This window comes from Oryctolagus cuniculus, chromosome 18, assembly GCF_051225735.1.
Source record: "Oryctolagus cuniculus isolate XC-2025 breed Fujian yellow rabbit chromosome 18, ASM5122573v1, whole genome shotgun sequence".
Taxonomy (NCBI): domain Eukaryota; kingdom Metazoa; phylum Chordata; class Mammalia; order Lagomorpha; family Leporidae; genus Oryctolagus; species Oryctolagus cuniculus.
In genome coordinates this window covers 75,646,430-75,663,731 of record NC_142884.1, presented here as the reverse complement: position 1 = coordinate 75,663,731, position 17,302 = coordinate 75,646,430, and the positions used below count along the sequence as shown (strand labels likewise).

The 17,302-nt window shown below is 61.3% G+C and overlaps 2 protein-coding genes and 2 long non-coding RNA genes across 9 annotated transcripts in view; 1 reads left to right on the top strand and 3 right to left on the bottom strand.

Annotated features, from left to right (window-relative positions):
- LOC149121037 (uncharacterized) overlaps positions 1–3,384 on the bottom strand; it is a 61,679-nt gene extending 58,295 nt beyond the window's left edge. Inside the window, exons 1-2 of one of the 5 annotated variants that reach the window (XR_016225555.1) lie at positions 3,249–3,384; positions 1,883–2,077 (exon numbers count right to left, since the gene is read on the bottom strand). This is a non-coding gene — a long non-coding RNA (uncharacterized LOC149121037). Of the gene's footprint in view, positions 1–1,882 lie in introns of all 5 variants that reach the window. The other 4 variants (XR_016225556.1, XR_016225558.1, XR_016225557.1 and 1 more) reach the window with 4 other exon arrangements.
- Positions 3,385–6,347: 2,963 nt separating this feature from the next.
- On the bottom strand, positions 6,348–10,523 carry HSBP1 (heat shock factor binding protein 1). The gene is made up of 4 exons (XM_002711660.6): positions 10,417–10,523; positions 10,035–10,101; positions 9,622–9,741; positions 6,348–6,609 (listed from the first exon to the last, which is right to left on the bottom strand). The coding sequence occupies exons 1-3, from the start codon at positions 10,459–10,461 to the stop codon at positions 9,623–9,625; spliced, it is 231 nt and encodes a 76-aa protein (XP_002711706.1). The 5' UTR covers positions 10,462–10,523; the 3' UTR covers positions 6,348–6,609; position 9,622.
- Positions 10,524–11,501: 978 nt separating this feature from the next.
- Positions 11,502–17,302, top strand: part of LOC138846592 (uncharacterized) — a 30,180-nt gene continuing 24,379 nt past the window's right edge. Inside the window, exon 1 of the long non-coding RNA XR_011384129.2 lies at positions 11,502–12,436. This is a non-coding gene — a long non-coding RNA (uncharacterized LOC138846592). The remainder of the gene's footprint in view (positions 12,437–17,302) is intronic.
- Positions 14,397–17,302, bottom strand: part of CDH13 (cadherin 13) — a 1,120,403-nt gene continuing 1,117,497 nt past the window's right edge. For both annotated transcript variants that reach the window (XM_051847323.3, XM_051847322.3), the window contains exon 14: positions 14,397–15,473. In XM_051847323.3, coding sequence (XP_051703283.1) covers positions 15,466–15,473 — 8 coding nt within the window. In that variant the 3' untranslated portion in view covers positions 14,397–15,465. The remainder of the gene's footprint in view (positions 15,474–17,302) is intronic.

Genomic DNA, 17,302 nt, shown 5'->3' with positions numbered 1-17,302 from the left:
TCCTTGGGCCCTGCACCCACGTGGGAGACCCGGAGGAAGCTCCTGGCTCCTGATCAGCACAGCTCCGGCCACTGCGGCCATCTGGGGCGTGAGCCCGCGCATGGAAGACACCCCTTGCCCCGCCTCTCTGTAACTCTGCCTTTCAAATAAAATAAATCTTAAAAAAAAAAAAAAAAAGATACACCCATTTTCTTTACAGGACCCTTTCAATGCTTAGCCACAGCCCACCACAATGACCGGGGACCGGGTTCCCTCCTGCGTAGCATGCCTTTAGTTTTAAAATTTTCTTTCTGGAAACACTGCTGGGTTTCCACAGCAACTTCTCAGGGCCAAGGAGGGTAAGGACTGATCTCACCGCCAGAGTGGGTCCTTTTTTTTTTTTTTTTTTTTTTTAAAGATTTTACTTATTTATTTGAAAGTTAAAGTGAGTGAGAGACACACACACACACACACACACACACACATCTTCCATCCATTGGTTCCTATGGGTGCTGATGAGAGTCCTGCTGTTCCACTTCTGATCCAGCCCCCTGGGAAGGCGGCAGATGATGGCCCACGTGTTTGGGCTCCTGCCACCCATGCGGGAGACCCAGACGGAGTTCTTGGCTCCTAGGCCTGGCCCAGCCCATGGCGGTTACAAGCATTTGGAGAGTGAACCAGCAGACAGATGGAAGATCTCTCTCATTGCCTCCCTCTCATTCTCCAATAAATCTTTAAAAAACAAAGATGTCCCTGGGACACTGTCGTCCCCTGCTGGTAGGGCCTGGGTTCCGCCTCCTGCCGATCGGCATCCCGGGAGGCACAGAGCGCAGGCTTCAGGACCCGGGTCCCTGCCCTGCACACGAGACCGAAATTGGGTCCTCGGCTCCTGGCCGTGGCTGTGGGCATTTGGAAACTGAACCAGCCTATGGGAGACTTCGGTCTCCATCTCCCAACTCCCTTAAAAAAAAAAAAAAGTGTGTGTGTGTGGGGGGCTGCAGCCCGATGTGGTTAACAAGCTGTCAGCTGCCAGGGACTTCCCACGGGGAGGCACCCAGCTGCGGACACACACACAGCCACACAGCACGTGCCCAAGTCCCGGGGCTCCAACACCGAGGTCGGCCCCGGATCAGCAGTGGAGACGGACCTCCGGCTTCATGGTCCCCGACCCCCACTGCCTGTGGGAGCTGGCAGGTGCTGCGCCTGGGCGCCCCACCCAGCGTCTGCAACACGCCCCAGGCAGCTCACATGTGCTCGCCCACCCATCTCCCGTGCAAGGGTTTACAGCCCGGAAAGCATGGCTGAGGGTGTCCCAAGCACCGCGGGCTGCCCACCCCCGGGCCGCCCACCCGCGTGCCGCCCACCGCGGGCCTGCCCACCCCCGGGCCGCCCACCCGAGGACCTGCCCACCGCGTGCCGCCCACCCCCGGGCCTGCCCACCCGAGGACCTGCCCACCCCCGGGCCGCCCACCCGCGGGCCTGCCCACCGCGGGCCCTTCCTCTGGCCGTGCAGATGCGACCCTGCTCTTGTCCGTCCCCAGGAGCTATAAGGAGGGGCCTCGTCCCAGGCCTCGGCTGTAGCGCCCACGGGCTGAGCTGGGCTCTGGCAGCCCCTGCACGGCGGACGTCTGCTTGGGGCCGCCCGTGCGCTGTCGGAGGGTTAAGCGGCGTCTCTCGCCCCGACCCCCGGAGCCAGCAGCACCCCGAGCTCTGAGACGTGACCCCGCAGGGCCCCCCCAGCACGCCGCCCTGCAAGCAGGCGCCATTTAGGCGCGGTCGCGGGGGGCCAGGTCAGCGGCCGGCCCGAGCCGCCCTCCCCGCGCGGCCGGCTCGCGATCCCAGGGCTCAGACCACTTGTGCTTTGCTTGGGAAGTCGACACTGGACGGAACACTGTCCACTCACCTTCTAGGGGCCCGGACGTCCACGACCAAGGCCTGCTTCCGGCACGGGACGGAGCGCGACGCCCCACTTCCGCTCTCGGCAGGAAGTCCCTCCCCCTCGGGCCGTCAGTCCTCGAGACCACGTGGGCCCTCCTGGCGATGGGCGGCTGGTGCGGTGTCCCGTCCGACTTCAGACCGCTTCCTGCGGACGCCCACCCTGGAGGTGGCAGGTGATGGTCCAAGTGCTGGGGTCCGCGCCCGCCACGTGGGAGACCCGATGGCGTTCCAGGCTCCCTACCCCCCTCCCCTGCCTTTGAAAAAAAAAACAGGGGCCGGCGCCGCGGCTCACTAGGCTAATCCTCCGCCTGCGGCGCCGGCACACCGGGTTCTAGCCCCGGTCGGGGCGCCGGATTCTGTCCCGGTTGCTCCTCTTCCAGGCCAGCTCTCTGCTGTGGCCCGGGAGTGCAGTGGAGGATGGCCCAAGTGCTTGGGAGACCGGGAGAAGCACCTGGCTCCTGGCTTCGGATCGGCACAGCTCCGGCTACGGCGGCCATTTGGGGGGTGAACCAATGGAAGGAAGACCTTCCTCTGTCTCTCTCACTGTCTATAACTCTACCTGCCAAATAAATTTTAAAAAAAAATGAAAAAAGCAACAAATACAAGAGACTCGCCCCGCCATCAGGTGGTGAGTGCACTTGTCTGACTGACGTTGCTGCCTCTTTGAAACTTCTTGGCCACGAGAGAATGAGGGGCAGGTGAAGCCAGCGCCGAAGCCGGCGAGAGGAATGGTGGCTGCCCGGACCCTGGGCGGCCACTCGCGGCGGCTCACAGAAGAGCCTCACGCCCGAGGCCCCGCGCAGGGGCCTGCCTAGTCCCACTTCACAGGTGCGCCGCACCTGCTTCCCCGGCCCCCTGGCGCTGTGCGCTTTCTCCGTAGGCGGGCTGCATGTCCGCCAAGCACGTTTACGCGCCTGACGTGCGTGCACATCACCCAGGCACTCCCGTGTGTGTGGAGGACTTGTGTGGGTTCCCAGCCTTCTGCCCACACCCCCTATGGCTGCGCTCCTGTACCGCTGTGCCACTGTGGTGACCAGCGTCCCGGTAACCGACAGGCCCACCTGCTTGACCAGCTGCCCACAGGTCTGTAACGCAAGGCTTGGCTCCCGGCCACTTGTGCCTGTCAACCCCTACAGGCAGCTGGGAGCCTGGCTGGCAGCGGCCGCCCGGGGCTGTGTGAAGGCGTCTGTGAGTCCCCCAGCTGCCCTGGACCCAAGGCAGGCATCTCCTGTGGCCCCGCTGCTGTGGGAGACAAGTGGCTGTCCCCGGGGCATCTCTCACCACTGTGAGTAAAGAAAGATAAACCCACGGACGACCCAAACGGCTCTGACCTGTCGGGATCCACTGCTCGTCGTGCACCCTGAGCCCCGGGCATACAACCATTTCTTCACAGCGGTCCAGCCAAATGGCCGCTCTCCTGTTCCGCAGGAATCCCGCTGGCCAGGGGGAGTGGCTCCAGCGGGTTCCCTCTCTCAGAAACTCACTGCCCGGTGCAGAGGTGGGCCCCACCTTTCAAGAACAAGTTTGCATGATTTAAAAAATAATTATTCTCAGTTAATATGTACGGCTGAGAGGAGAGGCGCCAAGTGGCTCATTGTGGGGGAGAGCCGCGCCGGGCGGGGGCAGGGCAAGCACTGGGCAGCTGGGTTTCCGGAGCTGTCCTGGACTAGCTCGGGAGGACGGTCCGGTTCTCTTGCAGCTGTGAGCAGTTTCACTTACGAGTAAGAAATTCCCGTCAGGCGTGTTGATCACTTAACTCGAGGTTATGTTTAACCGAAAACGCAAAATCAGTTTTTAGACAGTGAATTTCCAGATCCAGCAAGGTAGCGGGGGCTGGACGTGCAGGGGGGGGTTCCCAGGGGAGGGGGCTCGGCGGCAGCCGCACAGCTGCGGGGCTCCCAGGGTCCTCATTTGCCAGCTGAGGAGGGCGCGAGACAGGCTTAGCCAGAAAAGCGGCCCCGCCCTCATTAGCTGCTGCCAGCTGATTTTCAGGGTTGGATGTGACAAACCCTTCCACTTTCATCTAATTAAAGACTTATTAGCTGCCAAACACAGAAACAATTCCTTGAATAGAGAGCCTTCGGCCTGCAAACAGGACTGTAAAAAGTTCAATTTTTAGGTTGGCTGTTTGGAGGACGCTGTTCCCATGGCAACAGCGCTCCAAGGCCTCACAAAGGCAAATCAACCTTGAGTTACCCGACACGCTGCGGGCTGGGTCTGCGGAGGGTGGCAGGAACAAAGTAGAACAAAACTGAGGAGGAAATAAAGATGGCAAGGTTTGGCGAGTGCGCCTCCACGCAGAGTGGGTTAACTTCAGGCCCAGCGAGGCAGGTGCTGGGCTGAGGCGGGGGACCCACCACGGTGGCCCCAGGACGACCCCTGGCCTACACAGCAGCAGACGGTTGAAGAACCAGGGGAGCTTCTCCTGCCTGGCCACAGTGCGAGGTGCCGCAGAGCCCACGGCGCAGGCGGCTGGCCACCACCCCGGAGTCGGCCTGCTGCGGGGAGGGGCAGCGGCTTCAGCTAACCTGGTTGTGCCTGGCTGGGAGGCAGTGGGTGGAGCGTGTGGTCACCTGGTGCTCAGGCTCTGCCGTGGGCAGGTGCGGCTGTCACCCACGGCTACCGTCCTAATGGCAGGGCAAGCGTCTCTCAAACACGATGGTCCCACCGAGGTGACAAAGCCCGTGTGGTGCAGGGCTGGGTCTTGCTCCAAGCCTGAGGCGGGGGCCGAAGCTTGACAACGTGTTTACAGTGTTTACAAACAGGACCCAGGGCTCCGCCTTGGACGCGTTCACTCGGCCTCGCCCTCACTCGGCCTCGACCTGTCTACCGGAGTGCCCCTGAGCCAGGTGGTGGGTGTGACCCCGGGTCAGGACCTCGGGAACTGGCAGGGGAGAAAGTGACACCCAGAACCCTGCACCGGCCAGCCGGCAACCGGAGCTCTCGCAAGCTGCGTCTGGTGCAGGGCGATTCCTAAGCCCAGGTGCCCACAGAAACTCCACTCCTGCGGCGCCCCAGGGATGAGTGCCCTGGGGAACCCCCGGGCGAACCCCACCGTCCGTCCAGCACCGCGGCCTGCACCTGCTCAGTCCCGCGCTGCATGCGTTTCAGTGGGAACACCAAACACTTGTAGAAGGATTTTTGTTTTGAAAGGCGGAGTGAGAAAGAGAGGGAATCGACCTTTCATCCGTCCACTGGTTCTCTCTCCACTGCCTGCCTCCGACAGCCTGGGCTGGGCCAGGTGGAGGCCAGGAGCTCCACCCACGCCCTGGCAGGACCCAGGGGCTGCACACCGGCAGCACGCGGACCTGGAATCAGCGGCGGCACTCCGACACGGCACGTCCCAAATGCCCGCCCCCACATGAACTTGTCACACGGAGGAAGCGTTGGTGGCAGGATTTCAGGCACCTTTATTCACTGCTCCAAGGAGCCTGCCTTCGAAGTCACTGCAACGCAAGGAAGCCAACTCCCCGGAAGTCCCGACCCCCCCACAGCAAGCCCTATTTTCTCCAGGGGCCAGTCCCAGGCTCGGACACACAGCACAGCCTGCCGGCCAGACTCCCGCACCCCCCGTACAGCTCATGAACAGGACAACTTCTCTCTCAATAGAAGTACATCTTTAAGATACAGACAGTAACAGCGGTGAGGCGGGCAGCTGGAGCCCGAAGCGCACTGCTTTCGTTCGGGCTCCCCGGGAGCACTGTAGCACCGCTGAACTCGGGCGCCCGCCGTGCAGGGCCACCGCGGGGTCACCCGCGAGGCCTCCCTGCCGCACTGCACTCAGTGACAACAGCCATTGCCTTGTTTTCTGAAACCAATCCACTTGCTGCTCTGTTAGCTTAAATCACTAAGACTTCTTAAAACCTGGTGCCTGCCGCCGGCCACTTCTGTCCCGGCCGAGCCACTGGCGCACGGCTGACCTGGCCTCTCTCCTCACCCCGAACCACGGAGCAGGTGGAGTGACCGGGCTGAAATCCTGCCAGACTTTTGTGGTCATCACTGCACGTGAATCAGAACCTCATGCAAAACTGACACACACTCCTAGGGGCAGGCTGCGTTCTCTGGTTCTCTGCATCGTAGACGTTCTAGCAGAATCTAAAAGCTCTTTCCAGTGACTGCAGCGTCTCATCTCAGGGACGGAGCCCTCGACGGACAGGAATGCCGACTTTTGGCAACACAGCAGTGAGTGGTTTCTGGAGAATTTTTAGAGTTTCCAGTCATTTGGAAAGTGCCGCCAGCACACTGCGTGCTGCTGCTAAATGCTCACTGCGTGAGACTTAATCCTAAATGCCACAAATATCGTAGGTCACCAAGTCCAACAGTGTCACAATGTGTCTAAGAAAAAGTCCCACGGCAACTTCACAACCACTACAAGAGGAAAGGAGGGGAGAGAGGACTCCACAGAAACACACTAAAAATGGACAACTGTGTGCTGGAACCGCCGAAGTGTTAGTGTTTAATAAGGAAGAGCACAACTAACCAAGTTCCAAGAGGGGAGGGTGCCGCATCTGAGAAGCGGCGGGGCGGGGCGGGGCGGGGCGGGCCTCACTCTAACCTAACTACACGGCGTGTGGTGAGTGCACACGGTTACGTAAAACCTGTCTACACACAGCAGCCAGCTGCGAAAGCCTTTCGGTCTTCTCTCGGCTTGAAACGTCCGGTGTCGCAGACCTCAGCGTGGCTCCCGGCGACCTGGGGAAGGCGGAAAACCATCAACGGGCCTCTCAGGATGTGCCGGCACGCAGGGAGCCCCGCGCAGCCCCGCCAAAGCCCTGTCCCAATCTGCTGAATGGGGCTCCTTTCTGGCCCAAGGCTCTAGCGAAAGTCAAGCAGGGTCAGCTGGCGGCCTTTATTATTTTTTTTAAATTCTGTTTCCTTTTCCCCTTCCTTTCTTTGTACTTTCCTTGTTGTCTGACGCTCATCAATGCTGCAACTCTAGAGGAAATTCTCACTTTATTGCTTTTCTTTTCTTTTACACTTTATTTATCTGAGGGGCTGGTGCCAGGCTGCAGTAGGTTACTCCTCCGCCTGCAGTGCCGGCATCCCTTGTGGGCGCTGGTTCAAGTCCCGGCTGCTCCTCTTCCAATCCAGCTCCCTGCTAATGCACCTGGGAAACAGTGGAGGATGGCTCAAGTCCTTGGGCCCCTGCACCCGCGTGGGAGACCTGGAAGAAGCTCCTGGCTCCTGGCGTCGGATCGGCTCAGCTCCTGCCAGTTGGGGAGTGCACCAGCAGATGGAACATCTGTCTCTCTGTCTCTCCCTCCTACTGTCTGTAACTCTACCTCTCAAATAAAATCTTTAAAGAAAAAAAAAAGATTTATTTGAGAGGCAGTGTTACAGAGAAAGGCAGAGACAGAGAAACAGGTCTTCCATCTGCTGGTTCACTCCCCAGGTGGCCCCAACAGTCGGAGTTGGGCTGATCCAGAGCCAGGAGCCAGGAGCTTCTTCCAGGTCTCCCACATGGGTGCAGGGGCCCAGGGACTTGGGCATCTTCTACTGCTTTCCCAGGCTATAGCAGAGAGCTGGATCGAAGTGGAGCAGCCGGGACTTGAACCAGCGCCCATATGAGATGCTGGCACTGTAGACGGTGGGTGCCACAGAACCGGCCCCTTATTATTAGGATTTCTGACTGCCACATGATACGTAGAGACCCAGAGGAACTTCTAGAGCTACCAAGATATTTTTCAAATTATCTCCAGAAAATCAACAGGTGACAGAACGTAACAGAAGCAGTTCTGCGAGTCACTCAGGGAAGGAGCCGACCCAAGCCACGTCTCAAAGCCGACCGGAGACTTCAGTACCAGCCTCGGTGTCCCCCCGGACTTCGGAGCCACCTCGACTTCAGAGTCCCTTAAGACTTGCTTTGGGCAGCCCAGGGATTGAGAAGGGAATCAGGTCTCTCTCCCTGAACACAGTGCTTCGTAGTTGGCCACCTCAAAATTCAGTTTTTACAGGGAATTAAAATGGTGCCAGTGGGACGAGAGAAGAGCGAGCTGACTTCCGGGGTGTATCAGGGCCGCCACCACCGGCGGCTGTGGCACAGGCCTAGGGTGGCCGCACTCCAGCTGCGCATGGCCCAGCTCCCAAGACAGCCCCTGGCGGTCCCACGAGTGGCTCACATCATCTGGACTCCCACACCCCCCCCAAAAAAGTCCACCAACCAGTGAAAAATCTCACAGTGATAAGGGTTTCTCAGGGTAAGGAAATCACCGTGGTTACTGGTGGGATGACGTGAACTCCGTGGGAGCCCACGCCGGCCCGTGTTGATGGCGTGAACTCCGTGGGAACCCACACTGGCCCGTGTTGATGGCGTGAACTCCATGGGAGCCCACACTGGCCCGTGTTGATGGCGTGAACTCCGTGGGAGCCCATGCCGGCCCGTGTTGATGGCGTGAACTCCGTGGGAGCCCACGCCGGCCCGTGTTGATGACGTGAACTCCGTGGGAGCCCACGCCAGCCCGTGTTGATGACGTGAACTCCGTGGGGAGCCCACGCCGGCCCGTGTTGATGACGTGAACTCCATGGGAGTCCACACTGGCCCGTGTTGATGACGTGAACTCCATGGGAGCCCACGCCGGCCCGTGTTGATGACGTGAACTCCGTGGGAGCCCACGCCGGCCCGTGTTGATGACGTGAACTCCATGGGAGTCCACACTGGCCCGTGTTGATGGTGTGAACTCCGTGGGAGCCCACGCCGGCCCGTGTTGATGACGTGAACTCCATGGGAGTCCACACTGGCCCGTGTTGATGGCGTGAACTCTGTGGGAGCCCACACTGGCCCATGTTGATGGCGTGAACTCCGTGGGAGCCCACGATAGCCCGTGTTGATGGCGTGAACTCCGTGGGAGCCCACGTCGGCCCGTGTTGATGACGTGAACTCCATGGGAGTCCACACTGGCCCGTGTTGATGACGTGAACTCCATGGGAGCCCACGCCGGCCCGTGTTGATGACGTGAACTCCGTGGGAGCCCACGCCGGCCCGTGTTGATGACGTGAACTCCATGGGAGTCCACACTGGCCCGTGTTGATGGTGTGAACTCCGTGGGAGCCCACGCCGGCCCGTGTTGATGACGTGAACTCCATGGGAGTCCACACTGGCCCGTGTTGATGGCGTGAACTCTGTGGGAGCCCACACTGGCCCATGTTGATGGCGTGAACTCCGTGGGAGCCCACGATAGCCCGTGTTGATGGCGTGAACTCCGTGGGAGTCCACACTGGCCCGTGTTGATGACGTGAACTCCATGGGAGTCCACACTGGCCCGTGTTGATGACGTGAACTCCATGGGAGTCCACACTGGCCCGTGTTGATGGCGTGAACGCTGTGGGAGCCCACACTGGCCCATGTTGATGGCGTGAACTCCGTGGGAGCCCACGATAGCCCGTGTTGATGGCGTGAACTCCGTGGGAGCCCACGTCGGCCCGTGTTGATGGCGTGAACTCCGTGGGAGCCCACGCCGGCCCGTGTTGATGACATGAACTCCGTGGGAGCCCACGCCGGCCCGTGTTGATGGCGTGAACTCCGTGGGAAGACCGCGCTGGCCCATGTTGATGATGTGAACTCCGTGGGAGCCCACGCCGGCCAGTGTTTGCCACGGACACCGTCGGGACCTGGAGTCCACGGGGGCGGGGGGTGGGGGCGGGCCAGGGTCCCCGCTGACCACTGGTCTGCACCGGGGCTCAGGCCCCCCGGGCCCACGCGCTCACCTCAGCTCTTCTGCGGGGCGGGCGTCTTGCTCTCCCCCTCCGGCTCCTCCACTCCAGCCTGCGTCATGAGGTCCGCGATGTTCTTCTCCAGGTCGTCGATGCGGCTGCTCATGTCATCGAGTGGCCGAGCTAAGGAGCACGCAGACGGCCGCAGACCCCCGCACGTCGCCGCAGCTTCCCGGGGGCCCCCCGCCTCCCGGAGACCCCTGCCTCCCTAAGCCTCGTTTCCTCACTCGCCACACACACACCTGTTCCCCGGCGAGGGGAGGGCAGAGCGCGGCTCTCCCGGGGACAGCCAGGGCCGCCACTCCTCTGGCGTCGCCGGCCCTCTGCTCCTGCACCGGCCCGCGAGCTCGGCCTGCGGCTAAGGCCGGCGCACCGGACGCACCCGCCCGCCCCGGGGACAAGGATATTTCTCCCGATGATCTGGTCGGACATGGTCTGGAATTTGTCTTGCATCTGCTGCAGGAGCGTCTGCACCTAAAAAAACAGCACGAACGAACAAGCCGCGTCCACACCTGTCCCGGGTCCACACCTGTCTCCGCCGCGGGCCCGGGTTCCAGGTTCCGGCCCCGAAGCTGCTCCCACCCCCGCCGCCGCGCACCACGCAGCGTCGCCGGGGCACCCGGGGCGGGCGAGGCGCGGCCAGGAGGTCTCGGGCAGGTGAGGGGCCACGGAGGGGTCGGGGCCCACACCCGGCGACCAGGGGCCAAGCGGCCGCGCCTGGGCCGGGGAAGCCCCGGAAGCCGCACCTCTGAGGACCCCGCAGTGGGCGTGCTCGGGGCTGTCGCTTACCACTGAGGTGAGGTCCTGCACCGTCTTGGGGTCAGTCTCGGCCATCTCCCCGGTTCCCAGCTTGGCGGCGATGTCTCAGACCGTCACCTAGACTTCCGTTTGTCCGCGCAGACGCCCCTAGCCGCCGCTTCTCGCGACGAGACAGGCCTCTCGCGATACCGCGGAGGGTTCTGGGGGCTGTAGTTTCCGTCACGCGCCGGAAAAGGCCTCCGAACCTCGAGCTTCCGTCCGGAGACGAGGCCCCGCCCGGCACTTCCCCGCCATTCTCACATAGCCCCGCCTCCCACGCCGCCCGTAGCGGAAGAAGGGGAAGCAGAACCGGAAGTGGGGCAAAGGCGTTCGGGAGCGGCTTCGTGGCCTTGCGTGGGCTGCAGTTAAAGAGGGCACTGGTTTTCTCTGGAGAGCCGGGCTGCATTGGTTGGTGCCTGGCCTCCGAGAAAACCCGATTACCCTTGTCACTGCCAGGAGGACGGCCAGCCTCGTGCCCCCTTCACCCAACCCCGCGTGGTGACCGGAGCCCTGGTTTGCGAGGCGGATGCGCCAGTTACACACAAGTGGAGCAGACAAGCGGTGCTTGGTGTGCGGCCCTGCGGGAGGCGGCCAGGGGTCCCCTGAGGAGACTGTGCAGCTGTGCTTCAGGGGGGTCACTGCAGGCTGGGGTCTCCCGGGAAGGGCCGGACAGGCCCTGACGGGAGTTCCGGCATGTCCAGCAGCCTGCCGGTGCCTGGCGGCGGTGGCGGCACACAGAGGCTATGCAGGGTGTATCCGGGCCGCCGGTCTCTGAGTCCTGGGAGTGTCCAGAGCGCTGCGTCCGTCAGAACGCGCCATCCCGGGCCGGCGAGCTGTCACTCAGCGTGACCCAGCGAGCACGCGCTGGCTCGCCGGCCCGGGAGGGCTGTAGGTCAGTGACGTCACACGGCCGGGCGAGCTGTCACTCAGCGTGACCCAGCGAGCACGCGCTGGCTCGCCGGCCCGGGAGGGCTGTAGGTCAGTGACGTCACACGGCCGGGCCGGGGCGGGGCGGCCCCTGTGGGAGTGGGCGGCGGGGTCTGTGCGCTGGGACCGGCTGCGTGTGCTCTAGGGCCGGAGGGAGGCCGGAGGGGAGCCCGCCCGTGTCTGCAGCAGACCTAGTGTGGCCGTGGAGACGGGCGCCTGGGCCCCTGGCGCAGCGACCTCCCCTCTCCCGCTCCCCCGGGACCCTCGCCCGCCACCCCTCTGCACAGAGCGCCCCTGCTGACCATGCCGAGCTGCAGAGCTCCCTGCGGCGGCCCGGGCACTGCCGAGCTGCAGAGCTCCCTGCGGCGGGCGGCCCGGGCACTGGCGTTCGGGGTCCGCTTGATCACCGACCACACCCACACCTCCCTTTCCCCGCCGTCCGCAGAGGGTCCCGCTGCACAACGCTGAGAAAACAGAGGCTGCCGTCACACAAGGACGGGAGGGGGCTTCCCGAGTGGCCGCTGCTCTTCCTGCCATCCTAGAATTCTCTGAGTTTCCTGTCTGGGGCTCCAGGGGCGCCTGACGCCAGTTCTTGGCTGCTGTCGAGGGAGAGGGGGCCCTGGCCTCGCAGGGTGTGGAGCAGGATCTCTGACGTCTCCCCCCGGACACCGGTGCCGCCCTGACTCACGACAACCAAGAATCTCCCGGGTGCTGCAGTATCTCCGGCTGCGAAACGCCTCCCGCTGGGGGCACTGCCTTCGCGGGACTCGGGGCCCGGGTTCACTTCCCCGGGCTGCAGGAACAGGGAGTGGCTTGGAGCCGTGGAAACGGACTCCTCGGATCCGGAGGCCCGAAGGCCGGGGTCCTGGTGGGAGCCAGCTGGGGGGCTTCTGGGGTCCTCGTCCGGCCTCGCCGAGTCTGGGCCGCGGCCTGCAAGCCCTGGGTTCCTTAGATGGGGCCGCACCGCTGCAGCCCCTGCCCCTGTCTGCACAGAGCCTGCCCTCCCTGTGCGTCTCTCTCTGCTTCCCAGATGTGCCAGCCTAGTGCACCTGGCCAGTGACATCTGCAACAACGCCATTTCCAGGTAAGGCCCCTTCTCCACCTGACCTTAGCCAGAAGGCCGAGACGTGGCAGGAGGCCACCCTGTCTCGTGCGGATGGTTGGGAATTCAGCACAACTCCTGGGTGACAGGATTCCACCTGCAAGAGTCGGTGACTGTCTTGTGTGTGTCATTTCAGAGTTCTCACAAAGTCCCCTAGAGCGCCCCCTAGTGAGTGGCAAGGCAGAGCGGGGCTCAGGCCCCTCGCGGTCGGCCCCCATCAGGGGTCTCTGCTCCCTACCAGGAAAAGTCAGTCGGCCCCCATCAGGGGTCTCTGCTACCTACCAGGAAAAGCAGCCGCCTTCCTTCTGCTCCGCTGCTCGGCCCGTGCCGAGTTAACCAAAGTCCCTGCAGCAGGTCCATCTGTCCCAACCAACGGGCGCTGGGAGAGGACTGGCAAGCTAGGGGAAACTTGTTGACATCAGAAAATGTTTGCATGTGCTCACTACAGCAAATCGTCGGAAATAATTAGATCGTGAGTGAAATGGGGGAGGGTATGTGCTTTCGAGGAACTGTGATGTGTTAATAAAAAGGGGCACGGAGGGCATGGCGTTGTCCAGTGGACACAAAGCCCTGAGTTTTAGGCTTGCTCATTGGGAAAGGCAATTTTTTTTTTTTTTTTTGGAAAGTAACTTGGACTAGGATAAAATGCACAGGTAAGACTGGAATAACATTTTGATTGTTCCTTTGCTTTCGCGAAACAATGTATCATATTCTGGCAAGTTAAAACTGCTGGCGGCCACAGTGTCCGGCGCTTGGGCTTCTAAGAATCGCTCTCTTTCTCGGTAAAGGAGAGACGCTCAGGTGAGGGGACTCTGGGGCCTCTGCTGCTTGTGGATGACGCGTGCGCTTTGCTTCTGCTCTCAGTCCTGAGCCGGGTTATGCTATGGTCGGAGTGGCGGGGGGCAGGCTGGGGACACCTCCTCTGATGATTGTGACAGTCGGCGTCGTTCTCCCTGGAGGTGGCTCAGTTGGCGATGGAGGTGAGATTTCTCCCCGTTAGGTAGCCCATGGGTCGGGCTGCCGACCACCTGGACAGCTGCCCTAGGGTGAGCACTGTCTCTGTGCCTTGCCACAGGAGTGGAGTGGGGTGCTCCCGGGGGCACATGGCTGTGCTCCACCAAGCCCCAGGCTGCATTCCCGTGGCATAAATGGACGGCTTAGCTTCCCCTGCTCCCCAGAGGCACGTGCTCACGGAGCCACCATGTCACGTCCAAGGTGCGCCATCGCCCGGGCAGATGAGCAAGCAACGGCACACAGTCCCTGTGTCTCGGGACTGTAGACGGACGGTCGCAACTGCACCAATGGAGGACCATCCGTCGGCTCGGAGCATCCTCCCGGCTGCCTGCCCGGTGCGAGGGTGAGCCCAGGCCCGTGCTCTGAGCTGGTGCGTCTGCCTTAGTGGACGCGTCTAACGGGTGTGCAGGGGCCCCCACATGTGCACATCCTCCAGGACAAGGCCCCACCAGCAACATTAGACACAACGTAGAAATCAGCAGTGTTAACCACCAATTACCCATTTATTTCAATGGAAGAAAAAAACCCCTCTGCATTCTATATGTCCCAAATGATTGACTAGAGAAACAAATACAATGTGAGTAAGTCGATCTGCATAACTGCACTACAACAGAGACAACAGATGATTCCTGCTTCCACGGAAGGAACTGGAAACTCCGGGACAAACGTGGATTGCATAAGAAAGCGCACGCATGTGTGTGGGGTGAAGCCCATTCGTTCAGCTGCATTAAAACGTGCTAAGACACTCACTGCACCTGGTTTGTGGGGAGCTCCAGCAGAAGCCACAGGCTGTCGCTAGTTTGCTTGGAGGGAGAAGTTTGGTGTGAGCTTTGCTGGTTTGTTTAGATTTCATTGGCAAGAAGCTAACGCTGGCACACGCACCGAGTTCCCTCACTGCTCCGTGCTCACAGAATGAAAATCAATTCCATTTCATACAGAAGAAACAGCGTTTATTTTCAGGTTTGCAAACAACGGTAGTCGATCCACACAAAAGGGTACTTTTAAAACTACCTGCGTGTACTCTAGTTTATGCGTGTGTATAGGAAACGAACGGCGTGTAGGTGCATACATGTCTGTCTATACAGGTGGGTACATATGTGTATACAGCATGGTACCTGCCGACCTCTTGGTATGTGTGTGCGACCTCACCTCCATGATGGCGCCCCAGGGGACGTGGGAGAGACTGTCTACAGTGGGGCCAGCGCTACCGGGGACTCGGGATGCACACCACTGCGGGCCGATCCCGGAAACAGCGTCTCCGCCCTGTGCCTGGCGTCCGACTGTAAAATCCCCTTCTCTGCTCATCACCGCCTTGGCTCAGGACCATGGCGCGTGCTGGCAGTCCTCCCACTAGCCAGAAAGGACTTCTTTCTCTGCGCGGCCCCTCTGTGCACCTGCCTGGCTGTCATGGCAGCGGGCAGACCGGACAGGCGGTGGAGAGGCAGCTGCAGTGCGGGGGCCGCTGCCCTGCGACGAGTGGGCAGATGCTGAGGCCCCAGCAGGGTCCAGCCGTGGTCGCATCTCCCCTCTCTCTGTTTCACCGTTCATGGAAGAGTGACGTATGGAAGCTAGGCTTCCCCTCGCGGTCTGTCTATAAATACCGTGTATACACACATACAGATACTCATACATATACAAAGACTAACCCACAGACGAAGCCGGATGTGTGGCGCACTGGCCGGCGTCATGGCAACACATCAGAGAAAGTAGTCATCACTGCTCCTGCCCCCACAAGCTCAAGTTACCTGTCGTGATCGCTAGACACTCAGGGACAACTCAGAGGATTCCGTTAATTAAAAGAGGAGGGGAGATGCCGTCGAGATGGCCAAGTACAGACTAAGTGAAATCGCAAAGGAAACAGAAACCGGCAACGACCGAGGACCAGGCGTGGAGTTCGAGAGCTGCAAACCACCATCTTCAGATTTGGATAGACTGTTCTTTGTTCTTTCTCCTGTTGCTATGGAAATGTGGGAGTCAAGCTTCGACGTCAGCAGTTCTCACAGACCTGAATGGGGGAAGGCTCAGAGTTAGGCTGGGAGGGACCACGACTCGATTCCAAGCAGAAGAGCAGAGCAGGGGGCGGCGGCGCCCGGGCTCTGACCACAGCGCGGCCCGCTGTTCTGCAGGGCGGAGCCACCCACTCGGCCCGACTTCCCTGCACCTGCTGGGAGGGTCTGAGACGCGCGCCTCTCCTCTGCCCAAGAGCAGCGTGGGCGCCGCGGCCACGGAGCACAGGCCGTGGCTGCCCCGGGAGCACGCTGACTGCAGCGTTCGCACTGATGACGGCTCCAGGCGCACAGACACTCGGTGCCAGAGCGAGGTCCCCTCGGGGGCTTCCGCGTCCCTATCTGCTGCAACAAACGGCTGCACACCCGGGGCTGAGAACAACACGCATGCGCTCTCTTCCCGTTCTGGACGTCACAGGTCCGAAGGGGGTCAGCAGGGGCTGGAGCCCCGGGAGAACCCATTTCCTTACCTGTCCAGTTCCTAGCGAGCGGATCATGGCCCCGCCCTCCGCCTCTCCGCCCCACCTCCAGTGCCCTCGGTTGCCACCGTCTCGAGCTGCTCCTCCTTCCTCTTCCGTGGACTCTGTGGCTACACAGGCCTCACCTGGCTAATGCAGGGCAGCCTCCCCGTCCTCGGATCCTGGGCTTATTCACCTCTGTGTCTAAGGTCACACGCTCGCAGCTGCCAGAGCTTAGCACGAGGGCTTCCCTGACCACCCCACGGCGCCGACTTCTTGGCCGTGCCTGGTTTCTCTAGCAGGCCCCGTGCAGTAGGCCACAGGCAGAGGCTTCTCCAGAAACCTGTTCTGGTCAGTGCTTGCTCAGCCGGTCACACGGCTAGGCTAGCCTCGCGTTCTCACCACGGTGAGCTCCGAGAACACGTCATGGGGCGGGGGGGGCGGGGGGGGGGGACTGGTGTTCCCACTAGTTCCTGCACGTGGCGTCTCATTCAAGCCACCTGGGGACGAGCAGTGGTGGGGCCGCCACGCCACGCCACGCCACCCAGCATGGTCATCAGGAGGAGCCCTGTCCACAGGACGCCCGGACCTGGGTTCAGAACGCAGCCCAGGCAGGGGTGTGTCCTGTGCCCTGAAGGGTGGTGGCCCTCACCCCTGGCTTCCACCCACTGGTGCCACTGACAGCCCCATCCTGGTCACGGTGACCAAACACCTCTGGACGTCCCCACCGGTTCCCTGAGGGGCTAACTGGTTATGCAGAGAGAAAAACAACTGAGTAAAATCCACTAACTTGGCTTCCAGTTCCTTATTTCCAGTCAGTTCTAGACCATGATGTGATCGATCCTGCTTCCCAGGGCCGTGGGACGACCACAGGGGTGATCGATGGAATTTACATAAAGCTCTTAGCCTCCAGGCACAGCTCACAGAAAGCTCTCGGGGTCAAGGGCCACCGTCCAGGAAGACGGATCGCCAAGCGTGGCTCGGGCCTCTGCGGCGGTGGACAGCCGCTCTGCCGGGTCTCCTGCATCTCCTCGCTCTGTCTCTGCCTGCGATTCATCTCACGGCGGGAAGCAAAAGCTACCGAGACAGCTCAGAGACTGCAGAACAGGCAACAGTGTCTTCAGGGGAAGCCTGATACGAGGCAGGCAATAAGAGCCAAGGAAGCCGTGGTTGTCGAGTGGCTACACGATTGTAGCCAGCTGAGTACTTACACTGGGTGAATGTTACTGTATACAAAAGGCGCTGATGAAAAAGGTAACATCCAAGGACAGTTTCAGTGGCTGGCTTCGGCGCCTGTTGGTCACCTCGCTTGTGCCCCAGACAGCTTCCGCACCCTGCCTGCTCCCCGGGTGAGAGACTTTTGACTTGTT

Coding starts and splice junctions, on each gene's coding strand:
- HSBP1 (XM_002711660.6), bottom strand. CDS start 10,461: ATGGCCGAGACTGACCCCAAGACGGTGCAGGACCTCACCTCAGTG. Junction 10,102..10,416: donor TGCAGGACCTCACCTCAGTG/GTAAGCGACAGC, acceptor CTGTTTTTTTAG/GTGCAGACGCTCCTGCAGCA. Junction 9,742..10,034: donor CGACCAGATCATCGGGAGAA/ATATCCTTGTCC, acceptor TAGCTCGGCCAC/TCGATGACATGAGCAGCCGC.